Source organism: Macaca fascicularis, chromosome 9 (genome assembly GCF_037993035.2).
Source record: "Macaca fascicularis isolate 582-1 chromosome 9, T2T-MFA8v1.1".
NCBI lineage: Eukaryota > Metazoa > Chordata > Mammalia > Primates > Cercopithecidae > Macaca > Macaca fascicularis.
The window spans coordinates 138930001-138948973 of NC_088383.1; the positions used below are offsets into that span (position 1 = coordinate 138930001).

Here is an 18973-nt window from a genome sequence, read left to right on the forward strand (position 1 = left end):
AAACTGCTAACAATGATTTTTCTCGGGTAAAAAGGCAGTCTCTGCGCGCACGCTCGGGTGGGTTTTGAGCAGAGGCTCCGCCAGATGGTGCGAAGCCCTAGGTGCGCTCACCGCCGCGCTCAGCTCGGCTCCGCCGCTGGGAACCCGAGCTGGGGACCGGGAGCCGCCCGCCAGGGCTGGGCCTCCACCGCCGGCCTCGCGAAAATACAGAAAAGGGGGAAAAAAAAAAGTCTACTGGGGGAGGGGCGGGAGGCCGGGGCTGGGAGCTCCAAGTTCCCGGCATAAAATTCCACCGAAGGGGGAGGGATGTCCTCTCACCGGTTCCCGCCCCCACCCCTGAAAATTATCTGGAAATTCCTTCCTACCTCCCCGGGCACTTCTGACACTTTCCTCTACTTCCAGGCGGACAAAGCCCTTTCTGGTGAAAGCCCCGGGCTGCCCTCCTGGGAAGAGGGAAGGTTCCCCGGGAACCCCGCTCACCCGCCGGCCTCCCGCCTGGACCCGGCTCAGAACCACAGAAGTGATGGGTGTCACCGCAGGCCAACGAGCCGCCTGGGGGCTGCAGGGCGCGTGGCCGCGGCGGGCACCAGCGCTTCTGAGAGAATGGCTTGTCCTCCGATGGATCCCCGTATTTATATTTGATTTATTTTTTATTTTGTAGCACAAACAGAAATCCATAAACTGTCGGTTCAGCGCCATTGACTCTTTGATCAGTTACTGGGCTATTTCTTTCCTTTTTTTTCCCCCTCCATGCCCGTCAGTGAGAGGAGATTAAATGCCTTTATTTTCAGCCCTGTTTATACTGCAAAGGTACAAGGCTAAATGAACAATAAAAGTGTACTTAAAACGAAGCGTCCTTCTCTGTGCACCAACAGAGAAACTTAGCACTGCCTACATAAGCCTCTTAATTAGACTATAGCGATTTCCGAAAACATTTAGCCATTATATACAAAGGAAATAAAATCACCCTGTCAACCAGCAGCCCGAGTTCCAGAGGCTTCTCTGAATCGAGTGAAATAATTACAGAAAGGCACACCGCCTCTGTCTTTGTCAGAAAGACCTTAGTTTACCTGTCAGATCTGTTTTACTCTAAGAGAAAACCACACAGTTTTACCGCTGCAGGCATTAAAATCTAACACCCTTGCTACCTAGGTAAGGACAAACTTTTTAAAGGGGAAATAAAAGCTGCAAACTAATTGCATGCAGAGAGTGGGAGGCATATGTGCTGGGCTGCAGGAAGCCCCAACGAGCTCTCCTTTACTTGGCTCACAATTCTTAAAGTTAGCATCAAAACCGAAGAAGCCACTTTCATTTCTAAGTGTGAAGTCCAGCTTGGAAGTATATTTTAAAACAATCTGTGCGGAGTGGATTTAATCTACAAACTGGACCTGCCCCCCTCCCCACCACAACACTCTATTTTAAGAAAACCGGGGCAGCGGGAAATCTTTAAAACAACCAAATCAACAACAACACACCACCCAGCACAAAACCAGCAGCCAGAGACTGCACAATGTCAAAAAGCAATGACGCACTTTTCTCCACTTAATCACATTACTGATAGCCAATAGTTATCATCGGAAAAGTTGACCAAGACAGGTTAAATAATTTAATAAGGAACTGCTTGTAATTATGTTATTTACAAGGTATGACAGAGGGTGGGAGAGGGGGCAGAGCAGTGGACGAGTTGGAGTGACCCCTGGAGCTTGGAGTTTGAATTATGGAGCTGGGGGGCTGCGAGGTGAAGATGGACTAGAGGAGAACAAGGTGACTTTTCACCCCAACACATTTAACTTTTAAATCCAAATACACATCTCGTGTTACTAGACCATCACACTGGAAAGGAGAAAAAAAAATGAACTAATCAAGTCCAACTCGATGGGCTTAGGAGTTAGCTGCCTTTGTTATAGAAAAAAAATCCAAATGAACTGATTCCTAGCAGAGAGAGAAGCATTTAAAAAATAAACAAGAGGGGGGACATCTTGAAATTTTTCTGTCAAATATTAATTACCATAATTAAGACAGAATATGATTCCAATCACAAGACATTTAATAAAGCATATATGTCCTGTTCTAATGACAACATAAACTATTTTACCAATCGCTTCATTCATTCCAATAAATATGGAATTCTCATTAGCATGTCAAGGAAGCTCAATGGAAAACAAATACATGAGATCCATTTATCAGTGCCCTTGCCTCTGAAGCCCAGGACAACCCAGGCCCAGCAGTGAAAACTCGTGCAGAGGCATAAACTTTCTCACCTGTTTGGTCATTGAATCTATGAGGCGAACATACAGATCTTGCTCTGTTCTGACTCCTGCAAAAAACAGAGACAAATTCTCATCAGGATTTGAGTGCTGCACCTCGGGGAGGGCACACGGGGCACAGGAAGTCTGTAACTCAGGACTGCTGCCACGGTGATGCAGCAAAACTTAGGCAATCCCTTTGAAAGGGAGAAAGAGAACCCCACCACTTCTCGCTTAGTTTTTTTCCCTTTCTTAATTAAGAACCTTAAGACTCTTAGGGTTTGCATTTCAAGGTGCAAGGAATTTGCCTGGTGGAGAGCAGGCCTGGTGGCTGTGCGAGGTGGGCCCATGTGGTCGTTTATTTTTAGAAAAGAAAAAGCACCAAATGGAAACTGAGTGAGAGGCTGAACTCTTGCTAATGTCTCTCGAGGATTTAAAAAAAAAAAAAAAAACTCGTTCACAGGAAGTAAGTTATGCTCCGTTTATGGAGCTACCCCATCCCAATAATTAACATTAATTTGCAAAATTGAAAAAAGTCACTTAAAAGTGATGTTCTGCTGGAGCCCGTATCGATCTTTTTTTACTTTCTACTTCAAGCCCCACCGGTTAATCATGTGAAGTGCCATCGACTTATTGATCGTTTATGTTTTGTTTTCCTTCTATGCCATGAGAAGATTTCGTGTTTACATCCATGTCATTTTAATCTCAAAATCTTTATGTCCTTTCACCAGCGCGGAAAAGGAGAGCCAGCCGTTGCAGGGGCGGCGAGCAGGCAGCAGGCACTTACCGTTGCTGTACAATAACTGGAGTTTATAGTGGATGCCGTTGTTGGTTTTCTCGTTGTTTGGCTCCTGAAAGTAACGATAAATAATTGCATTTAGTGCGATCGGTGTCAGGCGCGGCCACCGCGCTCGGTCCCCCTCCGCGACCGAGGCTCTCGGCCTCACACATGGCAGGATTCCTAGCTCGGAGCAGCGCGGTGATGTCACTTTCCTGCTGGAAGCCCAGCGTTCTCCTCGCCCCGAGTAAGTCCGAGGGCGCAGAGAAGTTGCCCAGCCCTCAGCGGTCCCGGGCGACCGCACGTGGCGGCGGCGGCGGCGGGGTGGCCTGGCGGAGCCGTGCCCGCCGCCGAGGGGGGCACTTGAACCCCCGCGCGCCGGCACCGCCTGACTCCCACTTCTAGAAAGAGAGAGGGTGTGATCGTATGTTTGCACTTACTTTCTCTTTCTCCACAAAGTCCACAAAAGCGGTCCTTTCAATCTCCACCGGCTGCCCCTGCCTGTCGTAGAGCGCCAGCACGAAGTGGAAGAAATTGGATTTCCGGAGGTTGGAAGGCGGCTGCTTCTCGAAGTGCGCCCGCGCCAGCCCCACGCCGCTGCGGGAGGAAAGAGACAGCGGCCCGGTGAGGAGCGCGGCGCCGGCCGGCGGAGGGGGCCGGGCCGGGCCGGGGCCGGGACCGGGGCGCGCGGGGGCGGCCGGTACGTACCTCTGGGCGGCCGTGTTGGCGTCCACCACGCCCGCCGTGTGCATCCACGAGCGCACCGGGTTCATGCCGCTGCCCAGCGGCTCCTCCTTCATGGTCGTCCCCCCGCGCGGAATATTCTCCTGAATCCCAAACATGAAAACTGTTGGCGGCGGCCGCAGCTCCCGGCCGAAAGCGTTTCCTCGAGCAGCGGCGCTCGGGGCTCGGCGGCAGGCGGCTGCCCTGGCCGCCCTCGCCCTGCTCGGCGCCTGCGGTCCGGCCCCGCCGCCGGCTTCAGCCCGTCCCGGGCAGGCGCGACATACACCAGCGGCCGGGCTCTCCGGACGGCCAGGGGCACGGAGGCGGCTCCACCGGCGGCGGCGGCGCTTCGAAGAAGCAGGACGCGGTGGCCGCGGCGGCGCTTGTTGTTGTTGTTGTTTGCAGGCGCGCTCAACGTGGTGTCATCCTAGCCAGGCGGCGTCCGCGGCTGCAGGACACTGCGGGATCGCCCGCTTCTGGCGCGGCCCGCCTGCTCCAAAGACAAATAAACGGGGCAGTGAGTGCTGCGGCGCAGTCCCGGGCGCAGGCGGGGCGCGGCGGGGCCTGGAGCGGCGCGCGCAGCGGACGGAGGCGCACAAAACTCAGCCCTCTCTCCCCGAGGAATGGACCCTTTCCCGGGAGCCAAAACTCGAAGCCCCCGGGAGCGGCGCTGTCAGAGGGTGACGTCGGGGGGCGGTGCCTGCGCCATATATGGGAGCGGCCGCCCCTCGCCGCGCCCCTCGCCGCCGCCGCCGCCGCGCTCGCCGACTGACTGCCTGACGGCGCCGCGAGCCGGCCCGAGCCCCGCGAGCCCCGCGAGCCTCGCCGCCGCCGAGCGCCACCGAGCGCCGCCGCCGCCCCCCGCCACGCACCGCGGCTCCTCGCGCCCAGCCGCGGCCAAGGAAGTTACTACTCGCCCAAATAAATCTTGAAAAGAAACAAACGCAGCCGCTGCACAACTGCAGCTTGGCCCCTTAATACCTGCCTGCAAAACCTGCCACACAGTCAAACACGATGGGCGGGGCGGGGGGCTGTAAAATGCCGAAGTGCCCCAAGTTGCCCAGATGCATGCAATAAATGCAAGGGGCTGCAGCTCTGCCTGGGGCCGCCCGAAGGAGAAGTGGGAAGAGGCAGATCAACCGCAGGGAGGGCGCCGGAGGGAGGAGCGGGCAACGGACTGGGAGGAGGGGTGCCCAGGGCTCCCCGGCCAAGGCTGGGCGCGCAGCTCAGCCTGATTTCTAAGCAGACCTAAGGCTGCTGCAGGGCCGGCCAGTCCCCTTCTGAGCCCCGCCGGACACCCCAAGCTTCCTACCCCGGCGGAGGCCTCCGAGTGCCGGGCAGGGAATCCACGTCGGAGGCAGGTTCTGCTAAAAGCTCCCTCTCCCCCGGTGGCCGCGGCAGACCCCGGTCCCTGGCCTGTTCTTAACGCACAGCGAGTGACAAAGAAGGCTCTGGTCTCTCCGGGCCGACGGGAAGCGCGCCCGGCCTCTCCGGCGACCCGGAGCCGGGTGTCTGGCTGCGCGACCTGCGCGGTGGCCAGACCGCCCTGGAGCCAACTGCTCCAAAAACCGAGCGGGCGCCGCGGGCTCTGTGGCCCGGCCCTCAGAGCCGCCGGACCCGGGTGAGCGCGCGGCGCGCGGCTTCCTGACCTGGTTTCTAGGAATCAGGAGGGCAGCCGGGCGCGGGCAGCCTGTGGGCCCCGCGGCCCAGCTCCTGCAGCCGGGACTCCGCGCCCAGGCGCGCGGCCCGCCCAAAGGACGTCTGCGCGACACAGAGCAGAGACCCAGGGGACGACCAGGAACTGTCCCAGGCACTTCCCTGCCAAGAGAAATCAGGCCCTTTTGATTAAAAAAAAAAAAAGATTGCAGGGCGCAAGTGTGTCGCAGGGCAGCCTCCTCCCGCCGGGTCTGGGGCAGCACTCCCTTTTCCCGTGAATTGGCAGCGTGTGTACGTTAATATTTTAATTAATCGGGAAAATCGAAGTCCGATTCACGTTATCTGGGGACCCCCACGCCTCTTGGAAGGAGTGAGAAAAAAGATGTGTTGGAAAGAGATCTATTTTGCTGGTGTTGGGGGTTAATGACTATTGCCAAAGATAAGTGAATTATCAAAGCTGTTGCGCCAGTCCCATCTCAAAATCCATTACGGTGCCGGCCGTCTAATTAAATACGTAAGTATAATAAAATCATATTTTATGACTATTTGAGGGTAATGAGATTAGTCTTTAGAAGCGATCGCCACATATTAAAGATGCCACTGTCTATAGAATGTTAATAACCTTAAATCAAAGTGTATGGAAACTATTCATGATAAATTAAAAGAAAATTTCTGTATTCCTAATAAGCCCAGCGCTTTCCACTCTCGGCAGACCCTTGTGTAGTAGGGAACACTTTCTTCGTGGAGAAACAACGCAAAATAAAGTTGGCCATCGGGGGAGGGTGGGTTTGAGAAACGCTTTGTCTCTGCGTGTTTAGCTGCTTGGGGGCTCACGCAGGGCCAGCGGCCAGGCAAGCGTTATTGTCAGAATATGCAAAGTGCCTTTTCGGGAAAGATGAAGTTGGAAATAGGAAACAATGCTTCCTTTATAGCACACTTCCTAAAATGTCCAGCCTGTGCCCCTTCCTTGCGCTAACGAAAGTATCATGCTTAAAATCATTTACAGTATCTTTAATTCAGATTACACGCGCCAAGGCGATTTAAATCTGATTACCAAATTAGAAGGTTTAAAAACAAATCCTTCTAAATCTGATACTGTTGACTAAAGAGGAAAAAAAAGTTCTATAAGCCCATCACATAAGGTAACGATCCTGCCCCAGAAAGAAAAGGGGTTTTAAACCTTTTTGACAACAAATGCAGCTGCCCCACTATTTTGGACGATATTAAGCGAAAATGAATGCAAATCTGTGTTCAGCAGCCATCTGGCCCGAAATGGGGGAATCAGCTGCTCTCACAACAGGCTCGGAGGCTGAATCCATTTCAGCTCATTTTCTAGATCATCTGGTCCCGCACCCAAAGCGTGGAAAATACGGTCTTTATCATTCACCAACTTTATCTTTTTTGTCACTCCGCTGCTGGCTCCGAGCTGTGGGCACAGGGACTCGCCGACCGGGCAGGGTCTCCACCCCGGCCTGCTGCGGAGCGGGCGGGAGGGTACCCCCTGGGCCCCCACCCCATCCCACCCTCAGATTTTCGACTTGATGGGGCAGGAGCAGCAGCAGAGGGGAGCAAGGGACACCGCAGCCAGGCCAGGGACGGGGAAGAGGGCTGCAGGTCAAACCCCGAGTGTCCTGAGTAACGCTGGGAGCGCGTTCCGGCGCCCGGCCGCTTCCGGAGGGAGCCTTGCCCCCACCCCTCGCCCTTTCTGGGGAACGCGGGGCGCTGGGTACCCAGGAGAAGGGAGAGGAGGAGAAACAGGCTGCTACTTTGGAAGTTTTGCAGGCCCACGGCGGCCGGAGGTCTAACCTCGGTGCACAGAGCACTCCCAGGGGCCAGACCCGCGTCCAGGGGCCGGACTGGGCGGAGCCTGACCTTTGCCGGGGACCCCGCGGGCCGCGACGGCTGCGGCGACCGCTCAGGGCCCCGCGCCCAACGCGATTTGCACGGGTGGCCCTCGAGCTGCCGCCGCCGCCTCCTCCTCGGAGGGTGGGAAGTATTCCTTTTGTGCGGATTTACGGGGAGAGGCTTCAATGAGCCCCCTCACATTTGCATTTAAATAGCGGCATCAAGCGCTTCGCGTGCCACACACCAGTGGGCTCCCAGATGTCAAGCCGGAGTCAGTCAGATGGCCAGTGCCCAGCTGTCCTCCCCATGTCGTGCCGGAGCAGGCAGTGACCTTAAAGAGACAGCGCCCGCCGCCCCTGGCGCCCGGCTCTGGGAGCGGCGTGCCCCGCGCAGGGCGCAAGGCCCTGGCGGCGCTTGGGCCAATGATCCTTGGCACTATCAAAAAACCTGGCTGAAGTCTAGCCGGGGCTATAACCTCCCAGGAGCCGCACCCAGGCTCACCCTGGCCTCCTTGCCCAGCCACTCAGTGCCCGAGCCACCGCGCGTGCCAACGTCCTCCGCCAGTACCCACTACCCACCCGTGAAGGGAGCTATTCGGCGCGCGTGGGGAGGAAACTTCCCCCTCACCCCTCCTCAGCCTCAGATCCTCCACTGGTGCCTGGTGCAAGGCCCAGAGACGGGGACTTGGGCTGGTACCGGACTCCAAGCCACCCCCACCCAGAAACTTCTGCCAAGTTGGAGTCCCAGGGCGCGAGGCCTGCCGCGGTGTCGGCACGGGCCTAGCACCCAGGACACCGGGTGAATGCCCCCTTCTTGATCGAGGCTTAGCCCAGGGCACCCGCCTACCTCCCTAACATCCTTCCAAAGAGTAATAAACTGCATTTCCGGCGTTGAGAAGCCTGGGCCGAGAGTTCCTGGAAGCCAAGTCCCCTGGAGTTTCAGGGGGTGCGCGGGCTCGACCGGACGGACGCAGCACCCTCAGAGGGCCCATGGCCACAGGCCCAAGCTGCCTGGCCATGTCACTTAGAGCCTTCTGTAAAGGATGAAAGCCAATGCACGAAAGGCCGGCAGTTCGTGTGCCAGCCGCCAGTGCTGAGCTGCAGGCGCGGCCCGCCCCCACGTCCTCCGCGCCTGGGGGTCACGCTCAGACCGTGCTGGCCTCCGGGCCTCTAGCCCTGCTCAAGCCTGGAGTCAGAATCGCGGGCCAAGCACAGGCAGGGGCCGGGGAAAGAATAGGAAAAGAAACAGCCAGACTGACCCTGGGCCCCAGTGGGAAGGAGGCCAGAGGGGCCGGGAGAGACGCACCTAGAAAATCCCGGGAACTGCGGGATAGGGAGGAAACAACATGCACTGGCAAAGACTGCCCACCACGGGTGGTGACGCGGCCTCTGAGTGCTCTCCAAGTTCCATCTTGCGCCACGGGGTCACGCTTGCCCGTGGGCCGGGGTAAACCGAGAAGTAAGGGCCATCCCAACCTAAGTCGCGCACAAAGGGAGCCCGGTCAGGTTTGGGTGGGTTACTCAGGCCCAGAGAGGGCGCCTTCGCCCTCTCGGCGCGGAGATGCCAGCCGCGGGGCCTCAGGAGGCATCTGGCGGCAGAGCCCAAGACAGGCCGCGCACGCCGCCTGTCCTCGGAGGCAAGTTACTGGGCAACTCGCCCTGGCACATGGGGCGAACCAACGGGCGCCTCTGCCCTGCGCTGGAAGGAAAGATGCCCTGTTGGGTTCACGGGTAAAAAGCAAAAACTGAAGGGCCCCAGACCCTGTTCTCTGCACTGCCTCCTCCCCCTAATATTTATTCTGCAAGGCTAAGATTCCTGAAGCCCGACCCCCAGTACCGGAGAAGGCTCAGCTTCCAAGTGAGAACGTGCAGGCGCCTCCAGCCAAGTTTGACAAACAGCGCCTCCTGGGGTGGGGAGAGTGGAGTGCCGCTGCGCAGCCGGGAGCCGGGAGCCGAGCAACCTGGGCTCCTACCCACCCCGGGGCAGGTGTCCGCCAGGGGTCCTGCCGGCCCCAGCAGCTGGGCCCTGGCTCCTGCGCGACCAGAGCACCTAGTCCGAGCTGACGCCCTGACCCCGGAGACGCGCGGAAACCGCCACACGCCGCCTAGTCCTAATTGCCGCCCACCTGCGTGAGCAAGGGTCGGACCAAGCCCGGCACCCGGCAGAAGGCCTAGGTACCAAGCGCCACGCGAACGCCCTTGCTGGAGAGAAACCTCCGCTCTAAGTGCCCGCCCCGCAGGGGGCGACGGACATGACCTGGAACTCGCTCAAACCTCTCGCTGGAAAACTATGGGCGCTGCAAGCGGGGCGAAAACGCCGGGGTGTGCCTCGGCTCCTGCAGCGTGCGAAATTAGAAGGGAAACAGTTAATTATTGTTTCCTTGTCCTAACTTTTCTCGGATTCCTTCGGTCACTTTGGTTGACCCCACGAGTCAGCTCTGGGGGCTCTTCTACCTGAGCGAAAACCCCAAATCAAACACTGGCCAGCTTGGGCTTCTCCCAACGCACCCGGCAACCCTAAAGGTTGCTTCTCTGTAAAGATGCTCCGGAGGACCAACCGAGCTGGAAAAGACAGCTGGTGCGTGGCGAGGTCCCTCGGACCCGAAAAGGCCCATCGGTTTAGCAACGAGCTGGGATTTCTCGAGCTGCGTTCAGCGGCGCCCGGAAAAGCAGTCCGGCTGGATGCGCCCGAGCCGGCTCCGGAGACGCGGATTCCGCGCCGGCCCGCCCCCGCCAGTTTACAAAGCAAACTTTCCCCAGAGAAGTTCTGAGATCGAATGGCGCGCAAAGTACGCCAATCAACACCTAAACAGACCCAAACTGTACAAACACGGATCGATCAGATAATTTCAAATATTATAATTGGCTTTAATTAAACACACTGCGTTCTAATTAACTCTGAAATTTTAGCATGCTTTGGGACACTGGTGTCTGATTTGATATTGTCAGTCCAGATGTCCTAATAAAATTCAATCCTCCACTCAAGACTTCAATATTCACCAAGAACAAAATGCAAATTAAATGTAAAACCTAAAGTATCGCCAAAGGTATAATCAAGAAAGGTGTCTCAAAACTTCTCACTTTTTATTACGCAGTAGTTAAAAAATGCAGATTACATCCTAACAAGACCTCTCCAGCATACCATAAATCTTAACTCTTTCATGGACGGGTGTGGAGTGCCATGCCACTGGCTTGAAGGGAAAGGAGGGGGCGGCCAGACCTCATGACAGAATTAAGTACCCTCTTCTGGAAGCTAACTGTGCACAAAAGTTTGCCAATAAAATTCTAGTTTGCAACCGCGGTTTGCCAACACGAGTAAAGGAAGTTGGGGTGGTGGAGAGCCACAGTGGGCACGGTCGGAAAGAGTGGCCACGGTCACCGATGTACTAATGTCCTCCTCCTCGGCTACCCGATCTCACTCCTTCACAGCACCTTAACAGAGTGTATACACCCGTTTTGGTGCGCAAAAGTCGGGCGGTGGGTGCCGGCGGCCGGGCCGGGTAGTCCACCCGGGTAATTAACTCAGCTCCGGGGACTGTGACGTTGAGACCGGGAGGGAAGAAAGAGCATACCGCTCTTGGACAGAAATGTGTCAAGCTCTCCTCCCTTGCAGCCTGCACAAACCCTTTCGCGCACATTCGCGCGGCTTCTAAGGGATCCAAGTCAGCGGACTAGGTCCGGCAGCGCGCGGCGGCGGGACGCACCCCTCCTCTCCCCCCAGGAACGCTGGCGCACTCCGGGGCTGGAAGGGGGAGGGTGCACCTCTGGCTACAAATTCGGCCACGAAGAGATTCTTTACCAACTCTAAGGGTTTGCTAAATGTACACACCAGAATGAGTCCCGTTAAAAGGAAGCTATTCCCACATTAAACATGCGTATGTTTTCCATACTAATGGAGTCACTTAAAGCTGTTGCTAATTTAACTTTTTAAAAAGGCCACACTGTGGAAATTTGCATTTTCTTTAGGACATTGAAATGAAGAGAAAACTGCTGGGCGGCAAGGCTGCCCAGGGCATAGCTAGGGGCCATGTAGAAATAAAAACAGATAAAAAAAAGAAGAAAGAAAGAAACTGGCTTCTCTTCTAGACTATTAATAAGCAATTTGTCCCGCTGAAATTTACATTGCAAAGCGGAGGGCGCCGGCAGCAGCGGCGGCGGGGCTGGCGCGGGCTCCGGGGGTGCACCGGCGCGGGGGCGGGGGCGTCGGCGTCGGCGTCCTCTGGCCATCCGGGCCGCCCTCAGGGGCGATCCACCAGCGGCTTTGAACTCGGTGTCCTTGCCGCCGCGCCGCCGACCCTCGCCCGCACACGCGCGCATCTGCACGCCAGGGCCCCGCCTGGGCCGCGCACCCGGAGGCCGGGACTGGGGCTGCGCTAGCGCCACCCCGGCTGGGCTGCAGCCGGTTGCGGGTCTTAGGGGGGCGGGAATCCCTCCACTCCCAGTGACGCCTTGGACTCACGGACCCCCATCCGACCCAAACGACTGCCCAGGCCTTAATTTTTAAAATGGCAACAATAAGCTTAATTTTTTTTTCCTCCTTAGCCGTGCCGCCCCGGTCCAAGTCGCCCGCAAGCGTAGAGCCCCGAGCCCCGCGCCCCCGCCGGCTCCCCCGCCCGCGCGCTGCCCGACGGAGCCGCGGATCCCGGGCCTAGCGTGGGGCCAGGGCGCCATCTACGGGCGCCGCGCGGCTCCGGGAGGCCGCCGCCTCCTCCCTCTCCGCGTCCAGAGCCCGCTCCTCCTCCCGCCGTCGCCGCCGCCGCCGCCGCGCTCGCCCCGCGCAGCCTGCCACTTATCACAATTACCCGACGCTCCCGTGCCATTTTGCTTATGAAACATTGATTGCTAGTTACGCGGACTTTTAAGCACTATATTAAAACTTTCGAAATGAAGGCGCTCTCCTGCCTGCGATTTTTAGGCACAAGATTAAAAGATATGAAATGTAAAGATAATGCAATTTGATTTGTTAGTCTAACTCTGCGATTTGAGACTTGATGTCCCCAAAGACCAGGCGAGCTTTTCCCCTTTATTTATTTTTATTAAAACATCAATCTACGCTGGAGCTGGGTGAACTCGGTTTCACCTGGAGAACATAAAATTCTCCATACCAGAGAAATAAGCACCTTTCATAAATCAATGGTATTCCTGACACATCGATCAATTTTTGGTTGTTAATCCGAAAGGAGGAGTTTTAATTGCTTCCTGCGTTGTCGTCCAGGCACGTAGGCGCTTCGACCTTCCCCATCCCTCCCTCCAAGGGTCTGGCGTTTGTACTGGGGGAGGACGAGGAGTGAAAAACCCGGGGTCCTTCAGCTAAATCCTCGGAACCCCAGATCTTCTCCCGCACCGGTACGCGCCTCCCCTGCGCCAAGAATCCCTGGCACACGATCGCCTCCCCGCAGGCCCGCCAGGAAGGCCGCGAGCAGAGGCCACCGGAGGCCGCCCAGGCAGTGCTCGCCAGGAACCAAGACGCTGCCAGGGCGCGGCGCAAAAGTTCACTGCGAGGCCAGGCCTGGGCGCAGCTCATGGTCATGGGCTCCCGCATTCCCCTTCCCACCCCGCGCCTCCGCCGCCACCCCGCCCGCGCGCCCGCAGGCGAGAGGAGCGCACCCGGCTCCCGGGCCCCAGCACCCTGGTCCCCAGCGTTCAGCGTCCCGCCCGCGACGCGCGAAGTTCAACTTTGCTGGCGCCGCGGCCGCCTGGGGGCCGCGGACTGGGGCGGGGAGCCCCCGACGGGATCGAGAGCGCGCTTACCTGTGCCGCTCACTCGACGGGCATCGCGGACGCCCTTGGCCGCGAGGTGTCGGCGGCGCCGGCGGTGGGCCGGGAGGTGTGCGGCCCGGAGCCTTCCCACGTTCCCACCTCCCGCCCTCCCGGGAGAGCCCACGGGCCCGGCCGCGAGCGCGCCAGTGCGCACGCGCCACACTGCCTTCCACTGCGGGCGGCGGCGGCGCGGCAGGCTAGGGCCGAGCGGGGGCGCGTGGAGGTGCCCGTAGGCGGCCCCAAGGCCCGCCTGCCACTGCGCCCCGGCGCCGCAGCTGCGCCCGGCGCTGGCCACCTGGAGGAGAGGCCTCCTGGGCCACGCGTGGGGTTCCTCCGCTGGGAGGTCCCTTTGCAAGGACCTGAGCCCCTCTCTTTCCTTGGAGGCCCGAGGGCATTCGTGAGCCGCCTTGGCCAAAAGAGTGCGCCAGGCCTGGAGTGATGCACCGCTGCTGTGGACACCTCTTCGCAGGGCATCTGGAAACGGGTCCCAGGCCCTGGGCGGCTTGAAGCTGTCTGTGTGGATGAGCGCACACCCCCGTGGGCAGGAGATGGCTCGGGTTCCCCCTGCCCGTTTTGGTAAAGTGGATGAGAGGACATCTTCCTGGATACGGATAACTTAATGAAAAGTACTATACTAGGCCCCGTGACGGCGAAAATGAAATGGGAAGAGGCAAGAGATCGCCCACAAAGACAGAGAAGGGCTGGGGTTCTCCAATAAAGCCACGCTATGGGGAAAAACAACAACAACAACAAAACGCCTGGACGGCTCCTAGATGAGCTTTGCGTTTAGAGCAATCTCAGTGAAGGAGGGCTTCGGCTGCACTTCAGAGGCCAGGCAAACCTAACCACTCCACTCCCACTTTTGATGTCACCCAGCAAATGACCAGCGGTGTAACCTTTCTCATAAGTATCTGGAGCTGCTGCTCTGGAACAGAAAAGGGGTCAGGCAGGGGTGTGAACTGCATCCCCAACTTGATGGCCGCCCGGGGTTGGGAGGGGCTGATTAGCCCAGGCCCTTATCCAGGGCTGCTGCACTTTTTCTAATTTGCCTCTTCCGGGAGAACCTGGGACTCGCAGAAGATCCTACTAATTTTATCCATCTGCTTCTTCCAAACCTAAGTGTGATGTAGATACCTGAATAAAGACAACTTTCTTATTGCCGAGCTTTGTCTGAAACAGAAAGCACTCTTGTGGGAATGTGAGCCTCACCCTCCTGTATCCATCGCTTTTTCTCGCCTGTTTCTTACTTCTAGGCTTGTTTTGTACTCTTTACTTCAAGCTTTTATAGTGAAAGTTGAATGTGCTGAATCATGAAATGTTACTGGAAGGGAAAGTTATTTTTGGCCATTTATTTAGCAAAAGGCACTCTAGAGAATGCAACCCAGAAATGTACTTTATTATGATCGCTTAATGTAAGAAAAGAACTAAATAACGAATATTTCCCCTTTGTCATCTTCACTTGGGAATCGTTTTTAATGTGAGCCAGCATGAAACCATTTAAGCAATATGCAATATTTTCAGATATAAAATCACCCATGTTTTTAATAGCAACTAACATGTATTGAATGTTATGTGTCAGGCCCAAGCTCAGAAAAGTTAAGGGGCATGTTCTTGTCACACTGCTAGGAAGCTGGGACTCCAACCCCATTGTCGGACTTCAGAGCTCTGGTCATGTGGTCCTGCCATGTGTGGCTTCAGAGGCAAAGGGAAGGGTTCAGAGAGGGCCACCATTCAGTGCCACACACAAAGACTTGCAGGTGGCCTTTACTCAATTTGTTTCAATCTGTTTGACCAGTGGAGGTAAAATGCCGTGGATAAGGCAAGAAAACGGTTCAATCCCTCTAATAACGACTTGGTGACTCCCTTCCTTCTCCGGCCTAATCCCCCAACACATACCACCCTGCTGCTCTGTCCCTCCTGCTCCTCTCCTTGCCCCCCTCCCTACAAGGCTGCAGTCTCAGGGTTGCTCTCCTCTAAATGGGCCCCTGAGCACACCGCCTTGCCCACCCAATTCTCTTCCGGAGCTGCTCCTAGAGAATGGGACCCAAGCCTTACCCTAGGTAAGGTGGCTCCTCGACATATTTTTGCGGGAATGAGGAATGAATGGAGAACCACTGGCCATGTAGACAATGACTCCTGATCTCAGGGGCCTGGAGAGGAATGGCATTGGTCACGTGGGTGCATCGCAGGGAACCTCGGCCTGTTGATAGGAGACCCATAGCCTCGTTTTCACAGACAAGAAACAGCACAGAGGTAGCTGTGAATGTTATGAGAAATCATGGCTTTCTCCGCCCCTCACTTACTCCTTCCATGCAGTGGAGACATCCCCACCTTCTTTTCCCATTGGATATTCACTTAGGCTGAGTCAGGCCCTTGGAGCCCAAGTCCTGAGTAAGGCTCTGCCCTCATGGAGCTTACTGTTTAGCATAAGAACAAATCCTCCTTACAGGTGAGACAGGTGAAAGGAAGAGGAAGCAGCTTTGGTGACATTTGCATTGGGAGAGGCTTAGACAGATCTGACAGGTTAAGCTGAATTCTCTCAGGCACATAAAAATCAATGTCCATTTCATCTGTCACTGTCCACCTGTGTATGCTTTGTCACTGGCCACTGTACCTAGAAATGTACATTCACAAACATCAATAATCAAATCTGTTTCAATATTTACTTTTATCTCTTTTTTTTCCTAGCAAGCAAGGTGTCTTGTAGCCACTACTAACCAGCTCGCATATTCAGTACAAGACTAGATGGCGACTCAGAGCCCAGCAACGGTGCACACCAATCCAAGAGGGAAGAGGCCTGGAGGACCCCTGCACAGAAACTTGGCAGGGGTATAATGCAGTCACCTGCCCCAGACGTCAGAACATAATCATAGGTACTTTCAGAGGACAGATGCTGAAACAGCCATTGCCTGTTCTACTTGCAGGCGGCGTGGTGCCTCTCGTTCTGGTGTTAAATGTGTCCACTGTGGATCTTCCCTGCAGGAGTGGAACACCCGGAGGTCAGGACCCACCTGCTCTCTTCGTCTGGTTTACTCAGTTACAGAGCCAAGCACAATGTGGGGGCTTCGTAAAGATGTGTGCAACTGATAAATATGCAATTCAGTTCTTAAAACTTTGTATTATGGAAAATTGCAAACACACACAAAAGCTGACTGATCACAAATCTCCATGTACCCCTCCTCCTCCACCTTCAATCATTCTCAACATTTTGCTGTCTTGCTCCCACCATTCTTTACTCATCATTTGTTTTCTTAGAAACTACATTTGTATATTTGCAGGATCCAAAGCCGTAGATGAAAAGGCACATTCTTCGAGTCCAGCATTCAGCCTGAAACTCTCTTTTCCACCTTATCTCACACAATCCACACTAGTCCAGGCAGGTCCTGCTGGCCCCGTGACCAGCTTCCTGCTGCCCACATGAGTGCTGTGGTCTCTTCCCTTGGCTTCTGGAAACTCTAGCCTTGATCCTTAGTCCAGGAAAGCCCCTTTCCATTTTGACTGGACTTCCTGACCCCATAACCACTGGCCAAAGCCCTGCCCCGGGGAGACAGGACATCCCAGGCACTTCCTGTGCTAGCTGCCTGTGGAAATGTGGCTCCAGCTGTGCAGAGCTGACCCTGGGAAGCAGAAGCACACACCGAAGCTGGGGGAACGGCCCAGCGTGGAACAGGAACCCAAGGAATCTGCACAGCACAACTGTAACCCGAAGTACCCCAAGGTGGGACTGCCCATCCACAGTGTTTACTGTAAGGGTGGACAGGACAGGACATAAACATGCCTTTTTCTAAGAATAAAATTGTGTGCAATCTGATATGCGTCATTTATAACTAAAAATAATTTGAGAGAGATATCTCACACTGAAGGAAGCTTCATATTGCTTCTGTGATTGAGAATACTTTGCAGAATCTACTTGGTAAAGACACTGAGATGCTCAAGATAGGAAATAAACAGGTTATCTAGTATTAATTATGCAATGACTGGGTGAAGGTGCTAGTGTCCCAGCCCTCCTCCCGGAGGCACTAAGAATAAAGACATAGAACAGGTCACCACCATGACCAAACAAAAGTGACTTCGGTTCTTCTGGCGAGAAGGTTGATTTTTCAGAGAAAGGTGTCAGGGTAGACAGGAACTCTTCTAGAACAGTAGTCACCTCCCCCATCAGCTGTCCTGGATCCACAACACAGACTCCTGCGGCTAGGAGGCCAATGTAAATGTGGTTGTGAGGTGAGAGGTCACATGTCAGGTGACAGAGAGTTGAGAAAGAATGGGGCAGCTGCCCTCCCAGGAACTGAGTAGGCCCAAATTGCAGAACTTACTCAGCAGCCGTGGACTCCTATCCATAGGAGACAGGATCCATGTGAGCACAGCAACCATAAACCCTGTGGTTCTGTTAAAAATATTTTCTATGCATTCATTCAATCTGTTTTTGTATATCCATCAAGAGTATTCCCTCAACTTGAAATAATATATATTTGTACCATGAATTGTACTACTCAGGAGGAAGTCATTTTTATAAAATGTCAATAATATATTCCTTGCATTTAATTTTGAAATGATCAGAAGAGATGCATAGTGACTTCTCCCCAGCCCTGAGGGCCACATCTCTGATCCAGTGCTCCGGGTGAGAGGTGGCACAGATGCTGACTTCTAGAAGTCCACATAGTTTTGGCCATTGCTCAGCCAGTGGTGATGGAATAGTGCCGCTGTTGGACAGAATTCAAAATATGCCCCCAAGACTCCTGTCCCCTCTTATTCGATCAAACACTAATTGAGGTTCTGCTGGGAAGGGACTTTATAGCTGGAATTAAAGTTAATAATCAACTGACCTTAAAATAGGGAGATTATCCTGGATTCCTTGGGTGAGCCCAGTGTACTTTCATGAGCCCTCAAAAGTAGCAAGGGAACAGAAGAGTCAGCAAGGTGTACGAGAAAAGGAAGTCAGAGAGATCCACGTGTGGATCTCTTGGCCACCTGCCTTCTTGGGTCAATGGGATGCGAGTGGAATCTTGAGTATACTTGTATGGTTGGTCTTATCCCTGGACTTCTGCCATTGCAATGAGAGGCACCCACCCTGGGTAGCCAGCTTGTCTCAGAAGATGTGAGACATGGAGCAGACCTCCACAGAGCCACGCCTGTCTGGACTCAATCAGCTCAGACTGCCGTGACTGGAGCGGACCACAGGGAGAGCATGAGACTGACTTCAGGCACCCTCTAGGAGCCAAGATCAGTCCCAGCTGATAGTGGACAAAGACCTCAGTCCTACAACCACGAGTACCTGAATTTGGCCAGCAATTTGAATGAGCTTGCATAAGGACCCCAAGCTCCAGATGAGACACAGTCCAGGCTGACAGCTTGATTTCAGCCTTGCTAGACCCTGAATAGAGGACAAGCCACACTTGTTGCACTTCAGATCTACAGAACTGTGGAAGCATAAGTGGCTGTTGCTTCAAGCTGTACAGTGAGTGGCAATTTGTTACAGCAAAAACAGACAATGAATACATCCACCGTTGATACCTGCCATTGGATGAGCATCACTTACATTAGTCAGTTGTCATCTTGACATAACTTATGTCAGTCAGTTGTCATCATGGTAATACTGTGAAAAGACCATCCTCAAATGCACTGGCTTAAACAAGAGCCATGCTCTCTCATCCATGCCCATGCAGGTCGTCCGGGTGGCTCTGTTGATCTTGGTGGGCTGATTGAGTCCAGACAGGCGTGGCTCTGTGGAGGTCTGCTCCATGTCTCACATCTTCTGAGACAAGCTGGCTACCCAGGGTGGGTGCCTCTCATTGCAATGGCAGAAGTCCAGGGATAAGACCAACCATGCAAGTATACTCAAGATTCCACTCGCATCCCATTGACCCAAGAAGACAGGTGGCCAAGCTAAAGTCCATGACAAGGGGCATGGATATGGGAAGGTGAGTGGCTGGCAGAAGAGCCTGAGAAGGCTGCATGGGCCTCCA

General features: G+C 55.0%; 1 protein-coding gene across 24 annotated transcripts in view; it reads right to left on the reverse strand.

Moving 5' to 3' along the window:
• Positions 1 to 13141, reverse strand: part of EBF3 (EBF transcription factor 3) — a 138435-nt gene extending 125294 nt beyond the window's left edge. For 21 of the 24 annotated variants that reach the window (XM_074003080.1, XM_065521617.1, XM_074003079.1 and 18 more), the window contains exons 1-4: positions 3733 to 4372; positions 3465 to 3621; positions 3034 to 3097; positions 2262 to 2317 (exon numbers count right to left, since the gene is read on the reverse strand). In XM_074003080.1, coding sequence (XP_073859181.1) covers positions 2262 to 2317; positions 3034 to 3097; positions 3465 to 3621; positions 3733 to 3866 — 411 coding nt within the window. In that variant the 5' untranslated portion in view covers positions 3867 to 4372. Of the gene's footprint in view, positions 1 to 2261; positions 2318 to 3033; positions 3098 to 3464; positions 3622 to 3732; positions 4373 to 12998 lie in introns of those variants that run through there. The other 3 variants (XM_074003078.1, XM_045361749.2, XM_074003083.1) reach the window with 1 other exon arrangement.
• Positions 13142 to 18973: the final 5832 nt, after the last annotated feature.